The sequence below is a fragment of the Perna viridis genome, chromosome 12, assembly GCF_037379345.1.
Source record: "Perna viridis isolate PV_CMFRI_1.1 ecotype Kerala chromosome 12, ASM3737934v1, whole genome shotgun sequence".
Lineage (NCBI taxonomy): Eukaryota > Metazoa > Mollusca > Bivalvia > Mytilida > Mytilidae > Perna > Perna viridis.
Genome location: NC_142456.1, coordinates 30726656 through 30753158, shown reverse-complemented (window position 1 = coordinate 30753158; position 26503 = coordinate 30726656). Strand labels below are relative to the sequence as shown.

General features: G+C 32.8%; 3 protein-coding genes across 6 annotated transcripts in view; 2 read left to right on the top strand and 1 right to left on the bottom strand.

Moving 5' to 3' along the window:
- Window positions 1-3443, bottom strand: part of LOC148602000 (centrosomal protein of 104 kDa-like) — a 33644-nt gene extending 30201 nt beyond the window's left edge. For 3 of the 4 annotated variants that reach the window (XM_088554337.1, XM_088554339.1, XM_088554341.1), the window contains exon 1: window positions 3349-3443. The gene's annotated coding sequence lies outside the window, so the exon portion shown is untranslated. Of the gene's footprint in view, window positions 1-1772; window positions 2750-3348 lie in introns of those variants that run through there. The other variant, XM_088554338.1, reaches the window with a different exon arrangement.
- Window positions 3444-7966: 4523 nt separating this feature from the next.
- On the top strand, window positions 7967-13676 carry LOC148601999 (DNA fragmentation factor subunit beta-like). The gene is made up of 6 exons (XM_088554347.1): window positions 7967-8218; window positions 9416-9545; window positions 10242-10436; window positions 11135-11214; window positions 11862-12130; window positions 12626-13676. The coding sequence occupies exons 1-6, from the start codon at window positions 8075-8077 to the stop codon at window positions 12819-12821; spliced, it is 1014 nt and encodes a 337-aa protein (XP_088410473.1). The 5' UTR covers window positions 7967-8074; the 3' UTR covers window positions 12822-13676.
- A 2609-nt stretch (window positions 13677-16285) lies between these two features.
- LOC148601998 (uncharacterized) lies at window positions 16286-26461 on the top strand. The gene is made up of 5 exons (XM_088554342.1): window positions 16286-16359; window positions 17707-18108; window positions 18895-19007; window positions 22970-23205; window positions 23671-26461. Exons 2-5 carry the CDS (start codon window positions 17707-17709, stop codon window positions 25530-25532), a joined length of 2613 nt encoding a protein of 870 aa, XP_088410468.1. The 5' UTR covers window positions 16286-16359; the 3' UTR covers window positions 25533-26461.
- The last annotated feature ends 42 nt before the right edge of the window (window positions 26462-26503 follow it).

Genomic DNA, 26503 nt, shown 5'->3' with positions numbered 1-26503 from the left:
ATAACTCATGAAATCAGTGATATATTTCTATCATATTCAATTTTACCAAAGCCTATCAAGCTTTCATTTGACCCAAAATAAAATCATCCAAGTTACTTCGATGCTTACATGACATCGATGTAAAATGCTGAATACAAACGTTCCAATGATTTGTACGAGTTATGTCCCTTACCCCAGGCCTACCTCCTTAAAATATAAATACAATGTATGTGTTAATTGTACATGTATTTGTTTTCTCTCCATGAAGAGAACTTGTGTTTGAATTGATGAAAATTTACTTTGAGCTATTCATGGAAAAAGTGTATAGGGGAGTGGGTAGGCAGCACACACTGTAATACATTTTTATGAAAATTTTATTTAAATTCTATGGGTCAAGGGTGTAATAAAATATGCCTTCTAACCCTCCCATACATTTTTTTTCCTGGAATAGTCCAAACCCACATAATTTCTTTTAGAAACATCAACCATATGTTACCATAATCAACCTTTGTAGCAAATTTCTCTTTTTTTCTCTCTCTCTCAACTAATTATATGAGTGTGATCGATTGCTCTCTCAAATAGTCCCTCATCTTTTGTACCTAAATTCTTTCAACTTTTATCAGAAAATCCTTGACAAATCATTTATATGCTTATGATAACTTAAATTGTGAGCCAAAAAAGTTTTTACAAAAATGTATATCAAATTAATCATATAATTTTGATAAGTGCAGGCTATCCTCTAACTTCTTGTTTAAAAAGTTAATTATATCAACAGAAATCATCAATAAATAATGACAATGACAATTTTTTATTGCCTACAAATGACTGACAACAAAATTAATCAATACTTAAGTTAAGGTCAAATGAAAAAAACATAACATACATATGAAAATCCTTATAAGGACTTAGGATATAGAATGAACACAAATTTTCATTACAATTTATTAAAATTTTTCATTGCCAAAATCTTAAAACTACATAAGAAAGCAGTTCTTAAAAAGAATACATGTACACATATGTGTTAAGTTCAATGATTCAAAAATCAAGACCATTTTCCTGACTTCAGTTTTTTTAAAGCAGTTAACTGACAAGTAACTTCTTATAAATACATTTTGGTATTATCTACAATAAAGAAAACTTACAATACAATATAATTAACACACACCTCAATGTATCATATCAGATCATACAAATGCCTTCAAAATTAAGTCCTTACAATAGTATTGATTTATGAAATAAATGTATTAATATTTTATGAGCAATAAACACTAAGGTATCAACTGATGTAAACAAATAAGGCCAGACTTAAAAATATTTCTGTTTACCATAGCCTGAGTGTTCAAAAAAAGATTGGACAGGTAGGTACTGGGTAGGTAAATAACTTTTCCCCTAAATTATTTGAAGTCAGACCTCGGCACCTGAACTTGAAAATTTACATACAATTCTGCACATGTTATTTTTTTCAACACTTCCCAAGTGGTAGAAGGGGGTGCTTGATATTTATCAAAATAAAAAGTTTCTAAATTTTTTTCAGGTTATAATTCAAAGTTGTTATCAGATCAACATCGAACTGTTTTGTTTTTTTGAAACAGTTTTATATGAAATAAAAAAAATAATAATTTGAGTGTTATTTAATATTATTGTTCTATTCTTCAAAGCAAGTTTCTTGCATTTCATAGTTGGTACAGAAACCATGATTACCTTCCTAATTAATTGCTCAAAACACACTGTTGTACTTTACTTCACCTATGTGTGCTGTGAAATATGAAATACACAATAACAGAAGTACCAACCTGTCGTTGGGCCCTTCGTCATTAAGTGTCAGTCCTTGTAAGAATCATGCAGTGGGTGAAACATGGTATGAAAAAAAAACCATCATTTTGAAATTTTAATTCAACTATTTGCTCCATAAGAATCACGGAAATAAGACAATATTTTCAACATCGTGCTGGACAATTGAGTTACAGTTTTATTGAAATGCACTAAAAATGAACATTTGAAGGGCAGAAAACTCAGTAAAAAAACTCATTTTTTATAAATTGAAAAATTTCTGTGCAATCCAGTGATGCAGAGATCAAATAACTGTCTTTTTAAACAGAGGAAACATTCTTGTGTGATATTTTATTATCAGATCGGTAAGGTTTTGACATGCATGCTCCTGATATTTCCCAATTTGCCTGATTCTTAAAAAAACACACTTAATCATCAAATTATAATAAATCAATTACAAGGTGAAAACAATTGTCACTAATCCTTAAATCCACTTGATGAACTGTTTCTAGATGTCAATATTAATAAATTAGTTTAGCAAATTTAAACATTTTATTTTTATAAGCTGTTGGAGTTGACACAATAGTTTTAGTGAAACCCCTGATTTGCATACAAATAGTAAATGTAAACATTTAAGCTGACTTGTTAAATGAGAAAAAAAAAACATTGTATTACATGTATCTTAATCAATAAATTACTGACTAATGGATGGAAACATACAAAAAAATACTTAATTCAAAAGATTAATAATGAAAGCATGTACACATTTCACAGAATTTAATAACACCCTTTCTTCTCCAAGTGGAATTCTGCCGGCAAATTTTCCTCGCTTCCCAATGTGCATTTTTCCAAAATCCTACACCTCTTTTTAAATTTATCCAATTTTGATAAGCCATGGATTGTATAATTACCATTAGATAAGCTTTAAGGGTGGAAGATGACTGATGTAATCCAATAAAGATGTTGACATCAATAATATACTTTAAAATTACATTCCCCTTCAGAAGTACATGTACTGTCATAAAAAAGTATCCATTTATTAATTATAGACATAAATAAGAAAAAACAACCTGCATTTGTCAGAACATCCCTCACCAGCTATATTAGTTTTATTTGTTCAGGTGCAACCTATTTCCAGCGCAATAACAATTCTTTTTTGTAACAAAGTACAAGGTCTCTTGCACAGAAACCAGGTTAAACAAAACAATAATGGCTGTCAAAGACCCATGTCATCCATTCAGTTAGCATTTACAATCATAAATTTTATTTGCAATTGAATAGTATTCAGGTTACATGTATGAAACATGTCCATCAATTGTTTTGAATTTTTATCGAAGGCTTGTTAATTTGACCACCAGAGTTGACGTCTTCCTGGATCGTTTCTGTCTATTTTTATTTATAGTCATCAAACTGTAGATTGTCATGTTAGACTTAGCTTTCGTATCCCTTGCACGAATTGTACACATTCTTTTGAATCTGGGCGCACTTTAGTTGTGACCCGGTGACATACCAGCTGATTCATTGTTTTAAACAGATGTATTCATACTATAAAGGAACCAACAAAACCATTAAAAATGTTTTGCTTATGGGACGTGTTACCTTGTTTATCTCAACCTTAAACGCAGATTTATTTTGGTTTTATTTTACTCTTGGCAACGAAGGTTGTGTACATCTTCAAATATGGCGAGGGTTCTCACAAGGCCGAGAAAACAAGGTGCGTTTTTAATGCGGGAATAAACGATTTCTGATGATATTATTCTATTTATAAGAAGTATTGTTATATCACCAGAAACATTTTTATTTTGATACAAATTTATAAAAACTCGATAAAAGCGTAACACCTCGGTTATTTCCGTAAAACTTAAACTATTTAAGCGGAAATTACCGAGTAGTCACGACTGCAAAGTAAATTAAAGACAGTAGTTTCGATCTAGCGCCTAGAAATAATACTCTTTTTAATCCTTACTATCATATCCTTACTATAATATCTAACTATTCTTTTTTGACTTTTGGTTAAATGGGTCTCGATAAATCCATGTAATTGTTTAATCTTTTTTTCCTTTTCACATTCTACATGAATATATAGATTCTTCTTAGATGAAAATGGAAGTATAGTAATATGGCTGGTTCTATTAATTAGAAAAAAAATGCGCGGACAAACATTGTTTTAAACAGAAAAGAAAAACGAGAAATTACTATGCTTCTATAAACTAAAAAAAACCACACACAAATTAAAACTGTTTCATTCAAAATACACGCTTTTTATACGATAAGATATAGATAGCTGCTTATAAGAAAAAAAGAAGAAGAATTAAGAAGAAAAAAACTGTTAGCAGACTCACCAAAGGAGTCGGTTTTCATCTTGATTTTTAAATGTTAGGAAATACGATTCTTGCAAGCATCTGAGACATCATATATTCAACTGTATGACATTTGTTGCACTCTATGGAACTACCTGTATTAGAGATCTAGTTGCGGTAACAAGGCCGAACAACAGGCGGACAGACATGAAGATTCCTTTATACCCATATTCAGTTTGCAGAGAAAAAAGTAAATAAAGATTGAATGATAAATACAAGAGAAAACGAAATCAAAACACAAATCAATTAATATGAAATCCTATACCCCATTGGTTAACGACCGTTACATTTGGTGAATGATCTAAATGACCAATTTTACTCAAATGTTGTAGTTCTGTGTGTATGTGGTATCTCTGTGTTGTAGTTCTGTGTGTATGTGGTATCTCTGAAGCAGATTTAATATTTATCAACAGTACTGCAATGAATAGTGTACTGACAAAACTTGATTATTAAATTTGGTGAGAGGATCAAATTATAATGCTAAATTCCAATTCAGATTGCAAGATGAAAATATAGAAATGTAAGTTCTATTTCCAACAAATGAAGTTCAAAAGCATACAAAATGTTAATTTCCATTTCAGTTTGCAGGACGAAAATATAGAAATGTAGATTCCTTTTCTTCTATGGATGTATTTTCTTCTGACATAAAAGAGAAGTTTGATATCCAAGCCCAAAAAGCCGTATATTTGTATTGATAGAGTAATCAAGGAGACCAAGATTTGAGTAGACTAGTAATAAAAAGAATATGAGAAATATGCCTGGTATATATAGAAGTTCTTTTTCGTGGTGTAGCGCCACAAAAAAAAATCGAAATAGGTAGGCTAGATACGAAAATTTATGAATACGTGTAGAAGAAAGAACATATTTTAATTGTTGTTTTAGTGCTGAAGATGAAAAGCATGTGTTAGTGGAATGTTCTTTATATGCAGATATACATAATGAATTTTTACCCATGGCTGTTGTATTTATGATGATTTTATAAACATGTCTGATGACCAAATTTTCAGTAATGATGCCATGAAATTTTATATTGCCAAAATCTGCCATAATGTTTGAAATGCCAAAGCACAAGTCTACATAAAGTGAAAACAGTAAAATGTGTTTCGTTAACCAGATTTCCATCATAAAACACAACTAAAATTATACAATTAACCTTTCTATATATATTTCATGTATGTGAAACAGAACAACAACAGTTTTACCACCCACCTCACCCCCTGCATGTTTTGGGTGATTTTTGTATTTTTGTGCGAAAAGGGGAGGATATACTAATTTTATGAGAATTTCAAGGAATATCTTAATATAATTTTGGCCTCTTTACCTTCTTTATTTGCTTTCAAATGATAGGTTTACACTCTTTTTCATTAATTAGACCCTCTAAATAGGTAAATACTTTATTTTGTTTTTCAATTTTAGAAGAAATGTCAAATTCAGTTGTTCTGCCTTTTCCCCATTGACATACTATTAGATATGGGCGCTTTATTTCTATTGCATTTCACAGAACAGTGTATCTAAATTGCACTTTTTATATATTAATGTGATTGCAATAACATATTCTTTTAGATAAAACAGTTTGTATGTAGATATGAAGATTTTAGTTTTGAAAGCACCAAAAAGGCCAACAAAAATATATGTCTGTTTATGGTTACCGTGAATGAAAAAATAGGGTTGGTAGGTGAAATCATTTATTTTTTTTTTCAATCATTTTATATATACACTTATTGAACTTTGATAGTGCTCAACGAAAAAAATGGTAGTTACAATGTCCTAAGGTAAGCTAAAAAAGAAATAAGATAGGTACAGAAACCTTAAACAGACGTCTTTTTTATCTGGTCCCCTCCACATACCAGTTAAAACAAAGCTTTATGATTCGGCCGGTAAGTTTAATTGTAAGGTCACATAATGAATGTAGGAGTGAAAGTCGGACGCAAGGTTCAGAGCGGCCATAAATGAACAGATTGAAGAGGATTTTAATCACATTAATTCAATATTTAATTCTAACATTTTGACTTTTCATTGGTTACATTCTACCCTTTTCCCTTAAGTAAGGCGGGTTCAGTTTTTTTATTTCTGAGTTGTTCATTTACGTTTGTTGCTTTTTATGTATTATTTTGGTTCCTTGTCTTGTCCTTGTTATTTTATTTCCGCCAGAATCTTGGTTCCCTTGATTACTAAATTAGTTGTATTTATAATTGGTATAATATATGAGTTATTACATTTTTAGTTTTACATTTTTTTTGTATAAAACCCATGGGTAGGGGACGAAAACAATCAACTGCTGACGATTGTCTTATCAAGAATACTAGTTTGAATTATTTTATTCCTATAGGAGATTATCTAACAATGGAAAAATTCTAACAATACTTTTATTAAAATCTTGACACGGTTTGAATTTTAAAACAACGTGCAACAACTTTCTATTTAACTTTCTATTTTTCTATTTCTATAAAAAAAAATAAGCTAAAATAAAAATGTTTACATATAACATCACAGGGTAATACACATAATGTTGAGTAATTTTATAATTTAAAGATGTGGGATAATGTCTTGCTTAGTCTTATGAAGTTGCAAATATTAGGGACCGGTCGAAATTTATCACCACATAGGACCGGTGCAAAAAAAAAAAAAAATAATAAGAGCTTAAATAAAAGTTGCAACTCTATATGGCTATCTGACTTAAAAAAAAATGATGTCCTATGTCAACCTGGTAAGAAAAAAGTTGGTGTCCTATCATGATTTTTTTTATAAAGTTTTTATTTGAAAATATTATGTTCACACATACAGTGTATTAAAGATCTTACAAATGAGGTATTTATATAAAGTCATTTCTATTTCAATACATATAGTTATTCCAATTACAATTAATTATGTTAAATAGTTGTATTTTCTACTGCATTTATATGTTGTAGACAAGTTTTGTTATATAGTTTTTTTTTCTTTTTCTTTTTTTTCTTTTTTTTTTAAAGTTAATAAAAAATTTAGTTGAAAGTATAATGTTGTGTCCTATGGATATTATCAGTAAAAAGTGGTCTCCCAACAAAAGCATTATATTAAAAAAGTATTTGTCCTACTGCTATTTACACTGGTCCTATGTGGCGATAAATTTTGACCGGTCCCTTAATGAATATATCAAGATTTTCATTGTTTAGTAGCCAAATTACCTTTCCGTTAGAATTCAGCGAGTTGAAATTTGGACAGTTAAAACTGACAGACTCGTACATTTTTTTTCTGATGTGACCGTGTCCTCAAGTGATTTGAAAAGCAATAAAACGTGTTTTTCCTCATATACCTCACAATAGTGAACCTTAGGCATGTTCTGCAGTGCCGAGGAGTACCCTAATAATGATCTTGTTCAATTCAAAGTTGATGTGCAGATATACGTAATTTTGTAATTTTTTTCCAGTGCTGAGACTCACTGCATGGCGGATCCCGCCGGGGTGCGGGGGATTGACATCCCTCGTTTTTATTGGAGAATTAGTTTTATTTTTATTTGTAAAATTAAAAAAAAAGGCAAATAATGTCCTATATAGCACCCCCTTTTTCTGAGGAATCACGGCTGGCACCCCTCTCTTTCAAAGTGCCTGGAACTGTAAAAGCATTAAATGTTTTTTTCAACCCAGAAACTACTTATGAAGGTTATTACATACACGTAGCTGCATAATTTTCCAGCCGCTCTTTTTCTCATGCGATTCTGCTAGCTTTCTGCATAACACTGGTATAAATATTTTTAAACATAACAAAAAATCTATAAAAAATTGTATTTTTCAAGTTCTTAGGCCATTTTATACATGTAGTAAACGACCCACTTAACCAAGAATTTCATTCCGTACTCGAAATTGTGACAAGGGGTGTATTCTCTACTTTCATTTTATGAAGGCGGGAATAGGAGAACCGAAAGTGCTGCTGTGTAAACAATAAAAATAATAAAAGAACTGTGCAGAAAATCACATAACAAGTTTTAATTAATGTCAATAATTAGCCGTTTTCTATCATTATTTAATGGTGGAATGCGAGCATACAAAGTTCAAGACGTGAACAGGCAGCGAAGAATCGGCATTACAGCTAAGAATTACAAAGAATTGCTGACCAAAGGATGTGAAAAGTTACAAGTTAGTTTTGAGAAACAAATCATTCACATATTTAAATACAAAATTCCTAATTCAGCGATGCACATCCTATGCTTTTGGTTTCTTTGAAATACTATGATATACCTTACATGCTCCTGTTGGGAGCTACACTTCTTGAGACGTTTAGGTTTCCCGCACGCACGGTACCCAAACGCATGCTAAATGCTCACCAAATGCATGATAAATGAACACTTCTATCGTGCATGTAAACATCCTATCATGTGTTTAAACCCATGATAAATGAACGCTCCCAGCATACGTTTAAATGCATGATAAATGAATACTCCCAGGGTGTGTTTAAACACACGATAGACAAACTACGAAAAATAATAATTTTGACATATTGTAAAGACAGAAAAAATAGAAAATAAATTTAATGAAATTAAATAAATCAATAATAGCAAAAAAATATAAAAATAACAGTTAAATCAAGGAAATAATCAAAGTACAAAATTAAACGAGTGCTTCTATCGTGCGTTTAAACAAACGCTCCTATTTTGCGTTTAAACGAACGTTTTTATTGTGTGTTTATCATGCGATTAAACGAAAGCAAAATGATGTGTAAACACACGATAAACGATGCACGAATGCTGAAATTGGAAACGTGAACGTCTAAAGAAGTGTACATGGTGGAGATGTCCAAATGTGGTAAAATAAAACTGACACAGTGAGATTTTAGAGTCTTAAGAAGAAGATTCAGATTGAATGTGTTCCAACGATAATTATGATGTGTCTAAATGTATGTATTTCTACTTTACTTGGTCAGTTTCTTTTGTTAATAGCATCAGCAAAATATCTTTTGCCTTTGGCCTGCCTTTACAAACACCAGTGAGCCTAACTCGTCAGTAAGGAAATGTACATAACCAACAAAGCATACACAATTTACAAAAAGTTTGTGTTGAAAACCTCAAATGCAGTTACTGTCAGTAAGATAAAGAAAAAAGTAATTTCACTTTTGTAAAACCTTTGGTCTGTTGGAAGCTAAAAATTGTTTAGGATTTTAACCATTGGACTGACATACATGTACATGTACAATTGTATATTTTCTACTTCAGGAAGGCTGATGTAAGAATTCTTTGAAAATATCTACATTAAGTTACAGTTGTATCATTGACAGTAAATACTCTGTTCATACGAATACATATACATGTATGTATAATGCACAAAATTATTTTGTAGATAAAAGAGTCTGAAGCCACAGTTGTTATTGAAGACGATGGCACAGAAGTTGAAGATGAAAAGTTTTTCAGGAAATTGCCAGCACAAACTGTGTTTGTTTTTCTGAAGAAAGGGGAGCAGTGGAGAGGGGGTATGTGAACAATTTAGAAAATACCCCATCAATCATAGGAGTGTAATACTTTTTAAAACATGTTTATATAATTCTGATTCAGAGTAAAATAAGTTATACCTGAAACAGTGAGATGTGTTATGTATTTTCCCCCTAAAATGATGTCAATTTATTCAGATACATTTTGTACCTACATGTATACAATGTACCTCATTACAAGATGCTTGCTGTAAAAAAAAAAGATGACCCTAAATTGTGGGATAACTCTGGTATACCACAAGAAGGGAATACATATATAAGATCTTTTAACATTTCATGTACAATTATACTTACAAATGTTTTAAATTAGTGTTAGCCTCATTGAAATAAGCCTTTGGTCAGTATTTTTACCCGGATTACTTAATATTTGGTTATTTCATCAGGCCCATGTCAGATTAATTTACTTGTATGTGTATTATCTTTGGTTTGAACACCCCAAAAGGCTTATTTGAAGCAGTTATATTGTCAAGATTTGATGTCTGGACAAAGGTATAACTCTTGGATCTCTATGAAATTGTACCACATTGTGCCTTACATGTACATTACATTTATATTGTACCTACATGTATAGGATTTTATGTCATTTGCAGTAAAATTTGTACATTCATATTTGTAAATTCATTTCATATCACTCACTGACACAGTGACATTTGTAAATTCATTGTCTTGCAATTACAGCTGGTTCCTTGATCCATGATGCGTTAAGCAAGCTATACTCTGCAACCAGGAAGAACGAGATAGCCAATCAGGTTAGAGATCTTTTGACTGACGAGGATGCCCCAGAGAAAATCCACATTATTTCACAATACTTGGAAATGTTAGAGACAAATGTTGACTCTGAGGATAGAGCCAAGCATGAGGACTGGTTTGAAGGTTAGGAATGAGGACAAATACCTTTTTTGATGCACAAGTGATATAGGACTTTTTATTTATTGTGAAGATACATGTACATGTACATGTACAAACATGCACATGTAGTTATTGGTGTGTATCAAATTTTGTGGTTTGACAAAATTTTGTCTGTTCCTGGAAATTTGATTTATGGATTTTGTAATACCAGTTTTCATTTTGAAAGTTCATTTCCTTTTGTTTGAAATTGCTGATTGACCTAACCATGAACTGTATAAATATTTGTTTGTTTCAAAGTATCCTTATGAAAATTTCTTTTGTGATTGATCTTAAGGGAGAAGGTTACAAAGAGTAATCAAGGGAACCAAGATTCTAGCGAAAATCAAAAGAACGTAATCCAGGGTCAAATGCCAGATATGGAAAACAGACATGCACAACAAAGAACATAAAATAACCAAAATAATACATACAAAGTAGCAAGTGTAAATGAGCGACTCGGACACCACTAAAAACTGGGAGCATGGACCAGGTGCACTGGTATGGTAAGCGTCCTCAGTTTTTCTAGAAACAAGTTCATACAAAGAAAGTACACTTAACCTACAGTACCAACCTCTGTATGAAACCATTGAACTAGGTGTTAAGCATTGATATATATTTCAACCTTACTGGAAGCATGTTCATGTACATTTATGATTTTACGGTAGAAATGATTTTTTTTTCAGGATTGAACAAAAAGTATAAGACCAAAAGTGAAGTGATGAGGAATAATGCTCAGACTAGATTTAGAAGCTACTACATTACAGTATGTGAAAGCCATTTTCTCAGAGCAGTCAGGGTTGTCAAAAAAAACATTGGCTGATCCAAAAAAATATTTCAAATAAAAAATCCTGAACAGTGACAGGCTGAAACCCATTGTGATCCTTGCACTATAAAATATGTATGAATGTTTCTAACAAATTAATTCATGAACAAGTAAATGACAATCATGCGGTAGTTATATTTTTACTATAGGGTTCACACATAAAAAAGAGTATGTTTTTTGTAAGGTTTTCAAAAACATATGAATTCCTGTATATCTTTAGAGCACAAAAACATATTTTTCATACTTCTCCTGTACATGTATTTCCATATGTTTTAAAACAAGGAAACATATTTTGCAATTTTGTCTGTGTTTGTAGCACCATAATATGGTTATGTTGCTACCAGATTGAAGTCATCACTGCAGAAGTTCTGTGGTCATGCACATACTCCTAGTTTTTAGTAGAGTCCGAGTTGCTCATTTACATTTGTTTCTTTGTACATATTATTTTGGTTATTTTATGTTCTATGTTCTTTGTTGTGTGTGTCTGTTTTCCATGTGTAGGCTTTGTCCCTATGATTTACACTAGAATCTTGGTTCCCTTTATTACTCTTTGTAATGAACTGAGTTTACTTTAATATATTTTCTAGGCAAAGGAACAGATAGAAAGAGAAGCTGCTGGCGACCATAAAACCTTGCTCCTATCTCTAATGGAAGACCTTCATAATCAACTTAAAAAGAACGATTTCCATGGGTTTTATTTTGATAGAACTGCTAATGGGACAATGAGTGATAAAAAAGGCTGGTTCCAATGTGAAGGTCCATTTGATCAGAAAACCTGTGATAAATTACATACAATTAACCCATATGCTTCTAGGGGTTACAGGCAGCTTTTTGGTCTTTGGAATTTAGACCACATGTAAGTAGACCAAGTTGGGGTGTAACTGTAAAGATACACCTACCTAATGATTCATTACTTATTTTGATACAAGGATTATCTGTCTCCAACAATGAATTTTTTGCAATTTCTTAAAGATGATGTATAGCAATAGAAGTGGTGATCTTTTGCTAAACTTTCTTGTTAAAGATGAAGAACATCAATAGAAGTGGTGATCTTTTGCTGAAACTTTCTTGTTAAAGATGATGAACAGCAATAGAAGTGGTGATCTTTTGCTGAAACTTTCTTGTTAAAGATGATGAACTGCAATAGAAGTGGTGATCCTTTGCTGAAACTTTCTTGTTTACATTTTATTGAGGTTGATTGTTTAATTAAGTATTGATTGAAATTTGAATTTATGGTTTCCCCTCAGTGTTAGGTCCATGAAAAATGGTGAACAACCCTTTCAATAGTTACTCCACTGTCTCATATTGAAATGCAGTTGTTTATACAGTAATAATTTTTTTCTGCTTTCAGCATTGAGAAGTCCAGAGAAGTTATTCCATGTCTGATAGAAGCCTCTAAAAACCTTCCAAAGGGCAAAGAGCTAAATAGTGAACTGTTATACAAACTTTTATTTACCAATGAGAACCTGAAACTTGTACAGATAGGTTGTCATAAAAAGGCAGCTAGACCAGCAGGGAGCGTGACATGGAAAGAGTTCTGTATATAGAAGGAATTAATTTAGTTCGGTCCAAGGTCCAAGAAACAACAGATGTTTGTGTCCTCTCTTACTAACTTCTGCAGACAGGCATTTCGAAATTCTCAAATAGTAGTTTGGCAATCAGATTATGTCATGTAAAAATTATTCTTTTTTTCCACATATTTCAAGATCCTGGCATATACAGTGTCTAATATTGAGTTTTGAATATCAGATGTTTTTGGGAACTTAAACATATGCAAGACTAGATAGATTTTTTAATTGCCTGCAACAAGTGATATTAAGATAATTATTAGTATTGAAATACTTTTATTTGTGGGAACCAATTTTCATGGTTTAGGAGGAAATGATCAGTTTGTTGATTCTTGAATTCCTGGAATTGACAGTGCTATCATACAATTGAATACAGTCTAAAATCAGACAGGGGATGATTCATACATGTCAAAGACTCACCTTTAGAGATTGTGTATGGAAATGGTACTTTGCAAGAGTTATTCTTCTTGATTTGATTGATTTTTGAGTGGGAGATGAATGTATGTTTTTATCAAAAACACTTATCTGATTACAAGGTGGATTATCATAACATTTAAGTAGACCCAGAAAACATGTTGGGTTTTTCTGTAGATGGATGACCTCTACCGTTGACATTGTCTGAATTTTATATGGATTGGTATTTAAATGTGGTAGAAAAACTACTTCATTATTTCTTTGTATTCGAAAGGTTTGTTTCAGATTGTTTGTATGTGTTTTTATAAAGCAGTTTGTGTATTTCTATTGTATATTTATTAGTGTTTTGTTAGTGATGTATTATTTAGATATACTTATTTTGCATAAAAGATATCAGTGATAATAAAAAATATAGAGGTACACAGTCTTAATTGTATATACATTTGACCAACCCAGTAGATTCATCTGACACCTAATTATATCGGATTTTATTTACCATATTTATCAAATTTCTTCCTTCCTGTTTTCATTTTGAGTATTTCTTGTATACAATTAATTTTTTTATTAAAATGTTCATATATATATTGGATTATTATGCTGGTGATGAGTTTTTACTCCATGAAACACATGATGAGCATATTTGAAAGTACTTTTATTTGAGGATACCTATATTTGTGAAGTAGGGAAGAAAAACAATTTGGTGGATTCTTGAATTCGTGTTTTTGAAGTTTTCAGTATACACATCAATGGAATTCTCCTTTTCACTGAGAATCAAATTTCGTGGTTTGGCCTACCCAAGAAAACCACGAAAATTGGTACCCCACGAACAATAGTGCTTTCACAGCATTTAAATTAGCTATATATTTTTGTATTTGGTTATACTGGGAAGAGTATGGTATACCAATGTCTGTCTGTCTGTCATTTTGTTACTCAACTTGAACTAACAAGTTTTTCTATGGTGTTCTTGTGGTCCTATACTTCTGGAACATTTTTTATTTTCTGTGTTCTCAAGCTTAATTAGTATTTATGGTTTTCCATGTGCATGTACAATACCTTGAGAGTACATGGTGTGATAGACTCCAATCTTTGCCCAGATTTATACATGTTGAACAATATATTGCAAAAACACTTACAGGGATTTAAGTATGATTTGGTAAAATTTGTTATAGAATGAAGCCTGCTTCATTTTTAATGTTTGTCAATTTTCTGTTAAAGAGCTATGGGACTATTCATCTTAATGGAATACCTGCCCATTTAAACCTGTATACATTTTTATACTCCACCACACGTAGTGGTGAGATATGTGATACTCTCAGAAAAGTTGATGTGTCTGTCTGTCTGTCCCCCACTGTTTTCTAGATGTTCACGTGAGAATAGATCAATAAATGCTTTTTAAACTTGGCACAGTTGTTAATTATTAATTTATATAGGTTAATTTTAATATTTGGCAAAATTCGAAGTGTGGCTTTTGTGTTGAACTATTTTGAGTTGACATTAACATAGAAAATTCACCAAGAAATTTATTGTATGGCCTTGCTTCAGATCAACATTTTTTTCAATACGAAACATATCCACACTTTTAGTAAATTTGTTGTAACTGTTAATATGAACTTGTGGATTAAAGAATCTCTTTTACTTTTTGAATTGTAAAAGTAAACCTACTTTTTAGCTCACCTGGTCAAAGGCTATGTGAGCTCTTGGCATCCGTCGTCTTAAAGTTGTTCAAAACTCATCTTTTCTGAAACTACTTGACCAATTAGAACCAAACTTTGTATGAATGTTCCTTAAAATAAACTACTATAGGAATTTTTGATCCGTTGAAAAACATGGCCGCCGTTAATAAATAGAGCAAAGGGGTTGGGTCAGACAAAAGTTTTCCCTTATATCCCAAAAACCATTAAGTGAAGTAAAATTCTGACCAGATAAAATTGTTCAGGAAGATGAGATCTTTCTGTTGTCAAATTTTCGTGTAAATTCATCAAGCAATGATGGAGTTATTGCCTTTTTAAGATGTTTTTATTTACCAATTTTAACGTTATTACTTTCAAAAATCTTCTCCTCTGAAACTTCCTGAAAGGCGAAAAAATGTTTTAGCAGTTTTCAGCCAATATCTTGAAAATTATAATAGATACAAAGAAACTTTCAATTGTTGAAATGATTCGATAAGTCCCACCAAAGTCTTTGAGTCAAAATTGTCGGACAACTCTTTGTTAAATTTATTGCCCTTGAAAGACAAATTTTTAACCAGCGATTCAGGCTCCTGTGAGCCTCTTGTACAAATTATTCGCATTGTGGAAGGTACCTGATGTCATAACTAATTATACTTCTACAGATGGCTATTTGAAACTACAATATGTGTTTATTTGAACTGTAAATCAATCTAACAGCAGTATAGCGTAACTTCATTGAATAATGGCAAAAAATGCCGTAGCATTTAAAGATAAGGACAATTGTGAGATGTTTAAATCCAAGTTTACACGGGGATAGGCGGTCTACATACACAGTGTAGACAACAGAATAAAACACAACTACATGTATATCTGATAGTAGGGACAAGACAACACACTAAAACCCAAAGCATGAACTCCCAACAAAAAACTTGACATCAGTTGTACGCTAGATAGTGAAAAAAAAATGTTAAGAGTACATTTAAAATCAAAATCTTGTTATGTCCGACCCCCTTAAAAATCAAACTATTTTTCGGTCTATATCGATTCTGTGTATACGAGATTGATTTCTATAATTAATGTCTGGTCTTTGTCCCTGGATTCTTTTGATTTCCGCTATAATCTTGGTTCCCTTAATTACTCGTTCAGATAAGACTATTACATATAAGTAACGACTTCTGTTTTCAGTATATCTTTCTAGACAGTTCTGTAAACATTCTTACTCCTTTTTTCAAAGGGCTTTTTTCCTTAGTCGATGCTTACAAAATATCTAGTGAACTTTTTCATAAGGGGATGGTTATTTTTTTTTCTATTTTTAAACATAGTTTTCTGAATAGCAATTACATGGTTTCTTTTAAATAGTCAAGAACATCGACGGCTACAGTTGAAAAACAAGGTAACAACGTAGTGATAGCCACATTATTGTGAATATAAAGGTAATAAAATTTGAGTCAAGTTTCTAGTATTAAAATATATAATTCAATTACAAAGTCTCTTCACGGAGGGGAAAGTATAAGTTGAGCACGGACATGCAATTATGATATTCTTCGTACATTTAAAGTGCATAGTTTTAATAACGTGTTTTCATTATCATGAGCTTCAGGAAAACATACGGAAAACCTTAAACAAATAGCAAGATTTCGTGGAAAAAAATTCGTGGAAAAAAATCAAAATTAATACAACCTTAAGTTTTGATATTGGAAAATAGATGTCTTTACATAAATCATGTCAACAGACTATACAGTCATTATTAGTTTACCATGTGATTGACAGCAATACGAATTAATTTAAATATAATCTAATTTATAGTTTCCTATTTTATTTTATTGTATTATTATGTCTAGTGTTCGGTGATCAAGGTAAGGAATTTGTAGCTGTGCTTTTTAAAGTTCATTAAAAATGTGTTTAAGAAAATAAGGTTGTTATAGAAAACAACACTTCTTGTATCGGTACATTTTTAAGTAAACGATGTTCTAGTGCTTTGTCTATGTAAACTTTAGTAATACATGTCCCTGGTAGTATGTAATATCCGGTGGTAATAGGAAATGTCCGATGGTAGTGAATAAATGTCCAGTTAAAAGATGAAATGCCCGGTGCTAATTAGAAATGGAACTTGATGGCGTATGATCCACACAAGCAGGCTCCTGATCTTCGTGACAAAAAAATCAGAATTTGCAACTGCACCGGTGAAAAGTTACGCCGGAAACAGTTTACACCACTATACCAGTTCTCGTTTAATGGATACTTTGATATGGTAAATTTCAATATGATATACACGTGATTCAATTAATAACATCCCCTTTCAGGAGCATTAAAATTAAATACAAACGAAGATTTTAATTCAAAATACATTGTTTCACAAGAAGTTCTTAAAACCAAACCAAAAGTCTCAAAATAGAAAACCTATCCAGCCATAAGAAGTCTGACCATGTGCAATGCAAGGAATGAATCCTTGATGTTTAATGACTTAAAAAAAATTGTTATACTGCAAATGTCCGCCAGCGCCCTAGACCACTCGACCCGATAGCCTATATAGGCGGTGTTGCCATTGATGTCACAATGGTACGAGTTTGAGTCGATATTTTTTCAAATTAGACTACTGGTTTGGAATAGACCTTTGTGGAAAGACTTACAAGAAAAAAATACGTCTCCGTAGGATATGGTTTCCTGACCATTGAAACACATCTTATATGAAGGTATATATAACCAAATGAAAAGAAACCGTCTAGAATTTAAATTCGCGAATTTACAAAAGCTTTACTTTTTCATTGTATACTTTTCAGATGCTATTCTTGAACATCATTCTATTGGCGACAATAGTCACCGTGAGTGGTTTAATCGAAGACAAACCTATGCCAAGGTTATTATATGAATGTTTCTACAACCAAACCAGTAATAAGGACATTACAGTAACACCGTCGTATTCAGTATTTACACGTTGTCGGGATTTTTACTGGGCAGAGACGGCAAAGGATAGGTACCACACTGATTTAGATCCTGCCGTGTACAACTATGTACAGAAACTGGAAGGTAACCTGAATCTTTTCCATAGACAAAAAAGACAGACAGGACGAGGTGGTAACAGATGGAGACCTGTTCTTAGGCGGAGGAGAGAGATAAGAACGCTTACTGATATTGAAAGACAATCTCTTTTCAATGCTATTGTACAACTAAAACTAGACAGGGTAAGTTTTTATCAGTTGAAAGGGAAATAAAGTGAGGCAGAATTCAATAGATAATAAAAATAAAAATAGAGACAAACAACAAAGAGCATGAAATAACCAAAGTAACACAGACATTGTTTTAGCAACTCGGACTCCACAAAAAAAAAAACAAAAAAAAAACGTAAAACATAGACCAGGTGCAGCGGTTGGTAAATCTTTAAAACCATTGGATTAGATCAGGGAATTTATAGTACAGATGTAACATTTGATTGAATTACCAACATTTGTAAATATTATAATTTTGACCCATTTATTATACAATGTCGTAAATAGTGGTGAAATCCATCTGCAATTAATCACCCGCAGAAATATACGATATGACTTGTCATAAAGAAATCGAACTACCTGCATTGTTGAATACTCAATTTATATGGATATATTAGAGAATAAACCATGAAAAAGAGGGCATCCTTGTCCAACGCCGATCCTTATTTCTAATTAACATTCAATTCATACACAGTTGTGTATCGTTTAATTAAGCCCCAAAATCTTTTAAATACATGAATGATTCATCATAGTGATTGATAAACCGCACATATTTTAGAGTTATTTCTCACGTATACTCTCGGGCAAAATAAATGGAAAATGTACCCTGTAAAACCATGATTTAATGTTTTAGGACATTATCATCAAATTATTTGTTTTTCTTATAGACCTTTTAAAACAAACATCGTTTTGATATCAATCTCAGCTTATTTTCTTGTTGCTTCTTCAATATATAAAGAGTACGTTTTAATTGTATTTCAGCAATTACGACCCAATGTATATGACGCCTTAGCGAACCTCCACAATGGTGCAGCTATTCAGTCTGCCCACTTTGGTCCAAACTTTCTCGGATGGCATAGATATTTCTGCTATATGTAAGTGTAAATCACACTAGTGCTGCTCGAATGCACGAGTGATCAAGTCAAAAGACTAACAATATAGTGCTGGTAAATGATGCATGTGTATTTTGAAAGTGACTTATTTCATTTGTTTTATCTAAAGAGTAATCAAAGGAACCAAGGTCATAGCGGTAATCAAAAGAATGTAATCCAGGGACAAAGACCAGACATGGAAAACAGACATACACAACAAAGAACATAAAGTAACTAAAATCATACACACAAAGCAACAACGGACTCCATTAAAAACTGGAGCATGGACCAGGTGCACCGGTAGGGTAAGCGTCCTCTGCTTTTCTAGAAACACCCCCGAGTTGCTCATAAAAAGTCAAGTCCGGGGTAGATAAAAAGATGCATTAACCAACGTGTTTTGTGTAGAGGTAATTGGTAATTTTTTGTTATAAGAAGTACAAAGAATATTTTTTACCCCGGAAGTTAATGTAAAGTTCATTGTTTTGCCATTGTCAAAAATGTTCGTTCAATTTGATACTCTGAAAATATCCAGTATATATGACAGAAATATGTCAATATACATAATTATTAATGTCATAGTATGTTCGCAATGTCAAAATATGTAATAAAAGAAAATAACATGCATATTTTTTTCCGTGCTATTTATGGAATAACAAATTAATTCAATATTTTTTGTTAAAAACAATCTGTGCAACGTGTGAATCGATTTATTCATATTGATTTTTATATGAAAAAAGTTTTAACAACATCTGCCATGATTGAATTGGGATACCCCATGGTATTTTGTCAATTTTAACTTTCGAACGGGGTCTATGACACTCTTTACTGGAATAACTAACAGACTGAAGGGTGGGGCGTTTTTCATCACCTAATCAGTAAGCTTGAAAAAATGTTTTTATTTTAGCCCATACTTCATATGTCCCGTGCCATTGAATTATTTCCACACATACTTCATAAAAAATATATAATTTTTGTTGGGGAAATCAGCTGTTGTTTATTCCTTACTTGCTCCGATCCCTACACAATTATTGGACACATGATATACAGCCCATAATTAAAAACCCTTCCTCGGGATATATCACCCTGTGTTTGCAATATTTCTCTCTCTTTTCCAGAAATCGTTCTCCCAAGGTTAAAATCTCAGTTAAATCAACACATGATTGATTGTGTCAATTCAAATAACCTCCGAAAGATCAAGTTCCAATTAACAAACAATTTTCTTCGGCTCCTTATTTCCAGTCATAACATTTCCATAATTGGCAGTATAAAAATAAATGCTGGTTAATGATACGTGTTCTTATAAATTAAATAACCTAACATTGAATATACTGTTTGAATTTATAAAAAATGAATGCATGATTTTTTTTTCTATAATGAGACCAGGAATTAGATACCCATTCCAAATTTAATTTTAATAAATCTGAAGAACAAATAACCTTCAATGAAAAAAAATCTTAAGTCGTTTTTATTTTATTGACATTTAGATTCTCTATTTCACATTTACAGTTATATTAAAATGATTTAATTTAATAGCAAGCTCTCTCATAGGTTCGTTTTCATTGTTTTGTACTATGACGTCATTAACGTCGATTGGTCCGCACTCCGCGATTTAAATAATTCCAAACAAATAACGTTTTGATAGTGTATGCAAGTCTCCTTCTAGTTTCATTTTCTTTACTGGAATGTCCGACGTAGAACGTATCGAAAACCGAAGACCGATCTGCATTTGTTTACTTCTGGGTACTCGAAACGCTGTATAACAATGCAATATCTTCTATTTTATGTTTTTTTCTTAATACCTTTGTCATATAGAAATAGAAATAGATATTTGTCATTTTTTATCGGCATTTTTTTTTACACAAAAAGATGTTTTGCCCTTAACACTGAACTAAACGCTGGCATACCCTATTACGAATCAGAGTGTAAACTGCTGCAAACCAGGTTATTTCGTATTTATAACTTGTTCTAAAATTAGAAATGTTTAGATAAGGGGTCTGGTCTTCTCAAAATTAAGTACATCATAAATGAGGAACATACTATTTTGATGATTAAGGAAAAGTGCTGAAAAGCTGTAAAATGTTTACAAATCGTAGTCTTAAAATGCATGTAAAACTGCCGTAAGTTTCATCTTTCATCTTTTACTGTGAATATGACAGATCTACAGCAAAAATGTGTCACACTTGATAATCATATGGTGCTCGATTCATATGATAATTTACATATGATTGTCAAACGGTTATCGTATGATAAGTTTTGCTTGAAAGCATATGATAATCATATGTTTGTAAAAAGAACATATGGTTATAATATAATAATCATGCGATAATGATATGTGAACTTAAACATATGATTTTTATATTGATCTCAATTCATATGCAGACAATATGAATCTCACGTGTGGCATCTTTTGCTGTGTACGATAGATGCTCATTATCATGTTAGATGTTTTTGATATTTTCTTTATGGTCATTTTAGTTTATTAGTCAAGTTAGTTTATTTTGTTATACATTGTGTTTTGATCTGAGCATTATTGTATTTGTCATCCAATTACATCGACATCAAGGGTTTGTTAGTCTTGTCATCTGACTCCGTGGTTTCACGAGCATGGGTCCTAGCCTACCATTCAAATGCATAGATATTTGTCATTTTCTGAGAGTTGGGTTCAGTATATAAAAGCAAAACACATTTTCGTGCAAAAATGCCGATAAAAATGATAATTATCTATTTCCACATAATACAAGTTTAAGAAAAAGCGTTAAATAGAATATTTTGCATTGTAATACAGCGTTTCGAGATCCAGGAAGTAAACATTAATAAGGAGACCTGTCCGGATTTCAATATACATGTATTCTACATCAGAAATTTCGGTAAGGAAAATGAAACTTGAACGAGACTTAAGACCCTATTGTTAAATTGAGTAACAATGAAACCTGTCAAAACCGGAAACTGAATAATTCGAATACCTGTCAGAACTAGATTTAGTCCCATTATAGCAGTTTTAAAATATTTTGATTCTAAGTAAACCGAAAACCTCTCTAAACCAAACAAATTTAAAACTCGGAAAAGGGTTCGGTTTAGGCAGTATTCTCTGTATTACAAATATCGGAGCCCTGATCATGTTTATGACCTTTAATATCAATTGTAAGGAACGTCTTTATCTGAATCTAAGACTAAGTAATATTACATTAAGTCCAGTGTTAACTGATCATTTCATCTTTTACTGTAAACTTTCCGTTCTCATACAAGCAAAAATCACATGTAGAACACCTGTATTATATTTAAGAGGAACATTTTGATCTCGTATGACCTTGTATGAAGTTAGAGTTGACGGTTTTATGTCACAGATTATTATCCTCAAATGCTTCCCAGAAAAACTCTTTCATTCCAGGTTTTCTTTCGGCATGTGAAATTGACAAAAAGATATCGATGCCTAAAAAATTCAGTCTTGAAAATAATGTCATCAACGTAAAATAAAAAAAAGATTTTTTACATACACAAACATGTTATTTTGCAAATGGAATAGATAATGAAGTCATTTTAAATTGCTCCTTGTAGCAACCAAGATATGTCTCCCGTCTATAGCAGAGGCAACTTACATCTGATACCCGGGACATGTGGGTTTAGTTACAGTGAACCCCGTCTATAGCAGAGGCAACTTACATCTGATACCCGGGACATGTGGGTTTAGTTACAGTGAATCCCCTAAAAGGGACATGTGGGTTTAGTTACAATCCCGTCTAGACCAAAACCCAAATAATCAGAGACCTATCTAAACCAGACAATAAGTCTTTTAATCAATTTGTATGTATTTTTATCCTGGGTAAACGGACACATGTCAAATCTGATCAAAGTCCAACAGAGTTTCGGTTTACACTGCTTTCACTGTACTTTGACTTCGATGTAAGACTGATTGCCATACAACATGCAAAACTTTCTTATATATTTATTCTATTAAATCTTTGCAGCTTCGAACAGGCTCTGAGAACCAAGAATCCATCTGTCACTCTCCCTTATTGGGACAGTTCATTTGATTTTAACATGCAATTAGATGATCCGGTAGATTCAATCGTCTGGACTAATCGATTCTTTGGACCAGGAAACGGATTCCTCAATTCAGGTCCCTTTTCCTTCTGGCGAGATGCCAACAATGGATTTGTTGTCAGAAATATAGGTAGCCCTGGATCATTGATGACGCCTTCAGGTACGTATTGAGGGCAAAATCGTTAAGAACGAAAGGAAAGAAAACATGCATTCAAATATCAAAGAACAAAACCAATGTTTAAAATACACAAAAAATTCAGAAAGAAAAACTGTGAACATTGATCACTAAATTTCTACCCACCCCCATTCAATAACATTCACTTTTTGACCACCAAATTGATTATTGTCATAGTTTTCCTTTCCTCTCTCTTCTGTCTACACGAACGTAACATTTTATGAACAAATCAGCGATTTCTAGAAAAGCAGAGGACACTTGTCTTATCGGTGCACTTGGTCCATGCTTCAAGTATTTATCACTAGGAGTCTGGGTTGTTCATTTACTTTTGCTTCTTCGTGCGTGTAATTTTGGTTTTTACACACTCATTGTTGTGGGTTCCTATTTTCCATGTCGTGTATTTTCCTCTATACAAATCATACCATCGTTTAATTTTGCGTCCGATTTTAGGTATACAAGCAGTGCTTACCCAAAGATTTCATAGGGACATTGTGCAACCGACCTCATCTGGGCTGAACGATTTGGAAGGGCAACATAACAACGTGCATGCATGGATTGGTGGTCATATGGCAGGGCTGTCAACAAGTCCGTTTGATCCGGTATTTTTCTTCCATCATTGCTTTATTGATTATCTTTGGGAACAGTTTAGGCTGCGTCAATTCAGACGAGGCATTAACCCACAAAACGATTACCCGAATACTGGGGTTCCAGGACACTGGCCCTGGTCTACCATGACTAATTTAGGCAGAATACGTAATATAGATGGATATCACAATGCATTTACACAGTTCATATACACCTACGACCCTTCACCTACTTGTGCCGACAATTGTGGTGGATCACGGTATTTAGAATGCGACGCTAATCGACGGGTATGCGTATCAACAACATGGCGTCATTTCCCTACACCATCTTTGCCTCCAGTTTCTGGCTTTACTAATCTTGGAGCACCAGCTGCATCAATGATGCGAAATACTGAAAGAATGACATTTAGTAACAACCCACGTGATATTAGCGCAAATGCGCTTGACAGGAAATTCCAACCATTATTTATAGACCCTAGAACAAAGGGAAAGCAAACTTTTGACCCGTCAGCATCGATGATGCGAAATAGGGAAAGAACTGCAGAAAGTAATACTCTCCAGGAGATAAACGCCATTGCAAAAACTATTGAGAAATTCCGACCGTCTTTCTTAGATCCAAGAGTGCTGAGTGGGTCACCTGAGCCATCCTTAGAACCGGGACATAACAACAATTCGCAAACAATAGGAGAAACAAAGTTCAGAAGAAAGCGCCAAGTCTATAATCCTAACATTGTATCTTCAAAGGGTCAATCGTTTCAACAAAATGATGCCCATGGCGATTTTGGTATCTCTGAGAGTAGCATTTCCATGCGTACTCCCTTCGAGTTTGTTCAATCCTCATTTTCAGATGTAAGCCGCGCACCAAATAATATCCAATCACATACGAACCAATACTTCAATAACCACAATTCTCACCAAAATAATGTTATGGATTCGCATGCTTTTACTAGAGCTCCAATGTCTGCCGAAATATCAGTCACTAAACGGGACGAGGAGGCGGCTTCTCACTCGTTTATTATGGATATTCCAACGGTGCCGGATACGTCGGAAAAGAGCGGTTTCATAGACGAAACAATACAAAATACATTTATTATAGACGGTGTTGCCGATGCTGATAAATGGGTATTTACACCTGTAAAAATTATCTACAAGCGTCCTCCTGGTACTGTATTTAACTCAAAAATTGTTAAAAACGGAAACATTATTCAAGGTCCTGATTTTTATGCACCAGCTCACTATTCTAACTTACAGAGACAAATTCGAACAGGCGTACCGGCATCATACCCGAAAGAGGTCCATTCGGGTTCTGGTGCGTCAAAAGTGTTTGTAACGTCTGATGGTTTGACGTATTCGGGCCGTTATATCGATTATGCGATAATTGACGAACGGCAGCCAATCTCCGAAACTGTAACATATATCGCCTTTAAAAACCCTAGATTCGGTCTTAGTCAGGCGTATGTCAGCGTTTATGATGCAAACGGTCGAATCTGCCATCCACGCTGTCAGATTCGTGGTTCTGTTCCAATTCGTTACAAGTCATGTTCCGGTGTTATTTCAATAACAGACATGTTTCCAAAAATGTTTGGAAATAATTACGGCGACGCCGTGTTGAGCAGATATTCATTCGATAATCGCGCATGCCCAACGAACAAAGACAGTGACATTTTTCTTGTATTTTACTGTGATTACGAAAATCGTTGGCCATGGATCGGGTATCCTAACCAGTAATTTCAGTGATTTTTACAAAATGTTCTAATTATCAGATATACATGTTACGCCAACACGAAAACCCTTAGTAACGGTAGCTTGAATTGTAAAAGAACAAAGTTATATTTGCATGGAATCACTGGTGAACAAATTGCAAATTTTTTAAAATTTCACCTTGTAGGAATTATGATTTTAGGAAAATTATTTTCAACCCAGAATGTATACCAGTTTTTCGAGTCTTACAATAAAAGAGGAGCTGTTATACTATGGCGTATCCCTTCACAAATCATAAGCATTCCATCTGGTACGTACAAATACCCTAAGATCCAATGTAAATAGTGGGAAAAAGTAGTTCATGTCCCTATTTACATTCCTTTCATGTAGTATAAAAAAACAAAATTAATGCATCCAGTAATTTTCAATAACAATTTAAGATCAAAACATGGCGATATTTGTAAAGCCATTTCATAACGTACTTTCACACCAGTAAAAACTAATTTTCAACCTTTCTTTCGACACGTATAAGGGTAAAACAAAGGCTGATCGAAGGTGATCAAGGACCGCCTGCCCTCTTATACTCAAAAAGTCTGGAAAATTGTGTAATATAAGATAAATTCATTGGAGTGCCCTCTTCTTTTCGGAATCTCATGATGCACCACCGAAAAGGCAATTGAATACAAATTGTATACTGTCTATTCTGCTGATGATTCTTCATATTTCTGTTGCATATGCTTATGCAGTGTTTATATCAGCATCATTCTTTTTTATCAAAGCAGATGATCGTGTTTTAGCAACTTTGTCATTGTTTTTCTATTGCTGATACTTAAGATTTGTTTCTAAAGAAATCGGCAATTACCAATTAAAACGTTATGTCAAATCGGCAGTATTGTCGCCGATAAACCGAACGCTGGTTTTGAATAAGTTTCGAAAGAGCTGATGGCATATTATGATATCTGTCCATATAAAATGTAATTGTCTTTGAGTAGATAACA

Bases quoted from the DNA above. Each gene is read 5' to 3' on its own strand.
- LOC148601998 (XM_088554342.1), top strand. From the start codon at position 17,707: ATGCTATTCTTGAACATCATTCTATTGGCGACAATAGTCACCGTGAGT. The intron at 18,109-18,894 runs GTAAGTTTTTAT...ATTGTATTTCAG, and splicing joins TACAACTAAAACTAGACAGG to CAATTACGACCCAATGTATA. The intron at 19,008-22,969 runs GTAAGTGTAAAT...AAATCTTTGCAG, and splicing joins CATAGATATTTCTGCTATAT to CTTCGAACAGGCTCTGAGAA.
- LOC148601999 (XM_088554347.1), top strand. From the start codon at position 8,075: ATGTCAATAATTAGCCGTTTTCTATCATTATTTAATGGTGGAATGCGA. The intron at 9,546-10,241 runs GTATGTGAACAA...TTGCAATTACAG, and splicing joins AGGGGAGCAGTGGAGAGGGG to CTGGTTCCTTGATCCATGAT. The intron at 12,131-12,625 runs GTAAGTAGACCA...TTCTGCTTTCAG, and splicing joins CTTTGGAATTTAGACCACAT to CATTGAGAAGTCCAGAGAAG.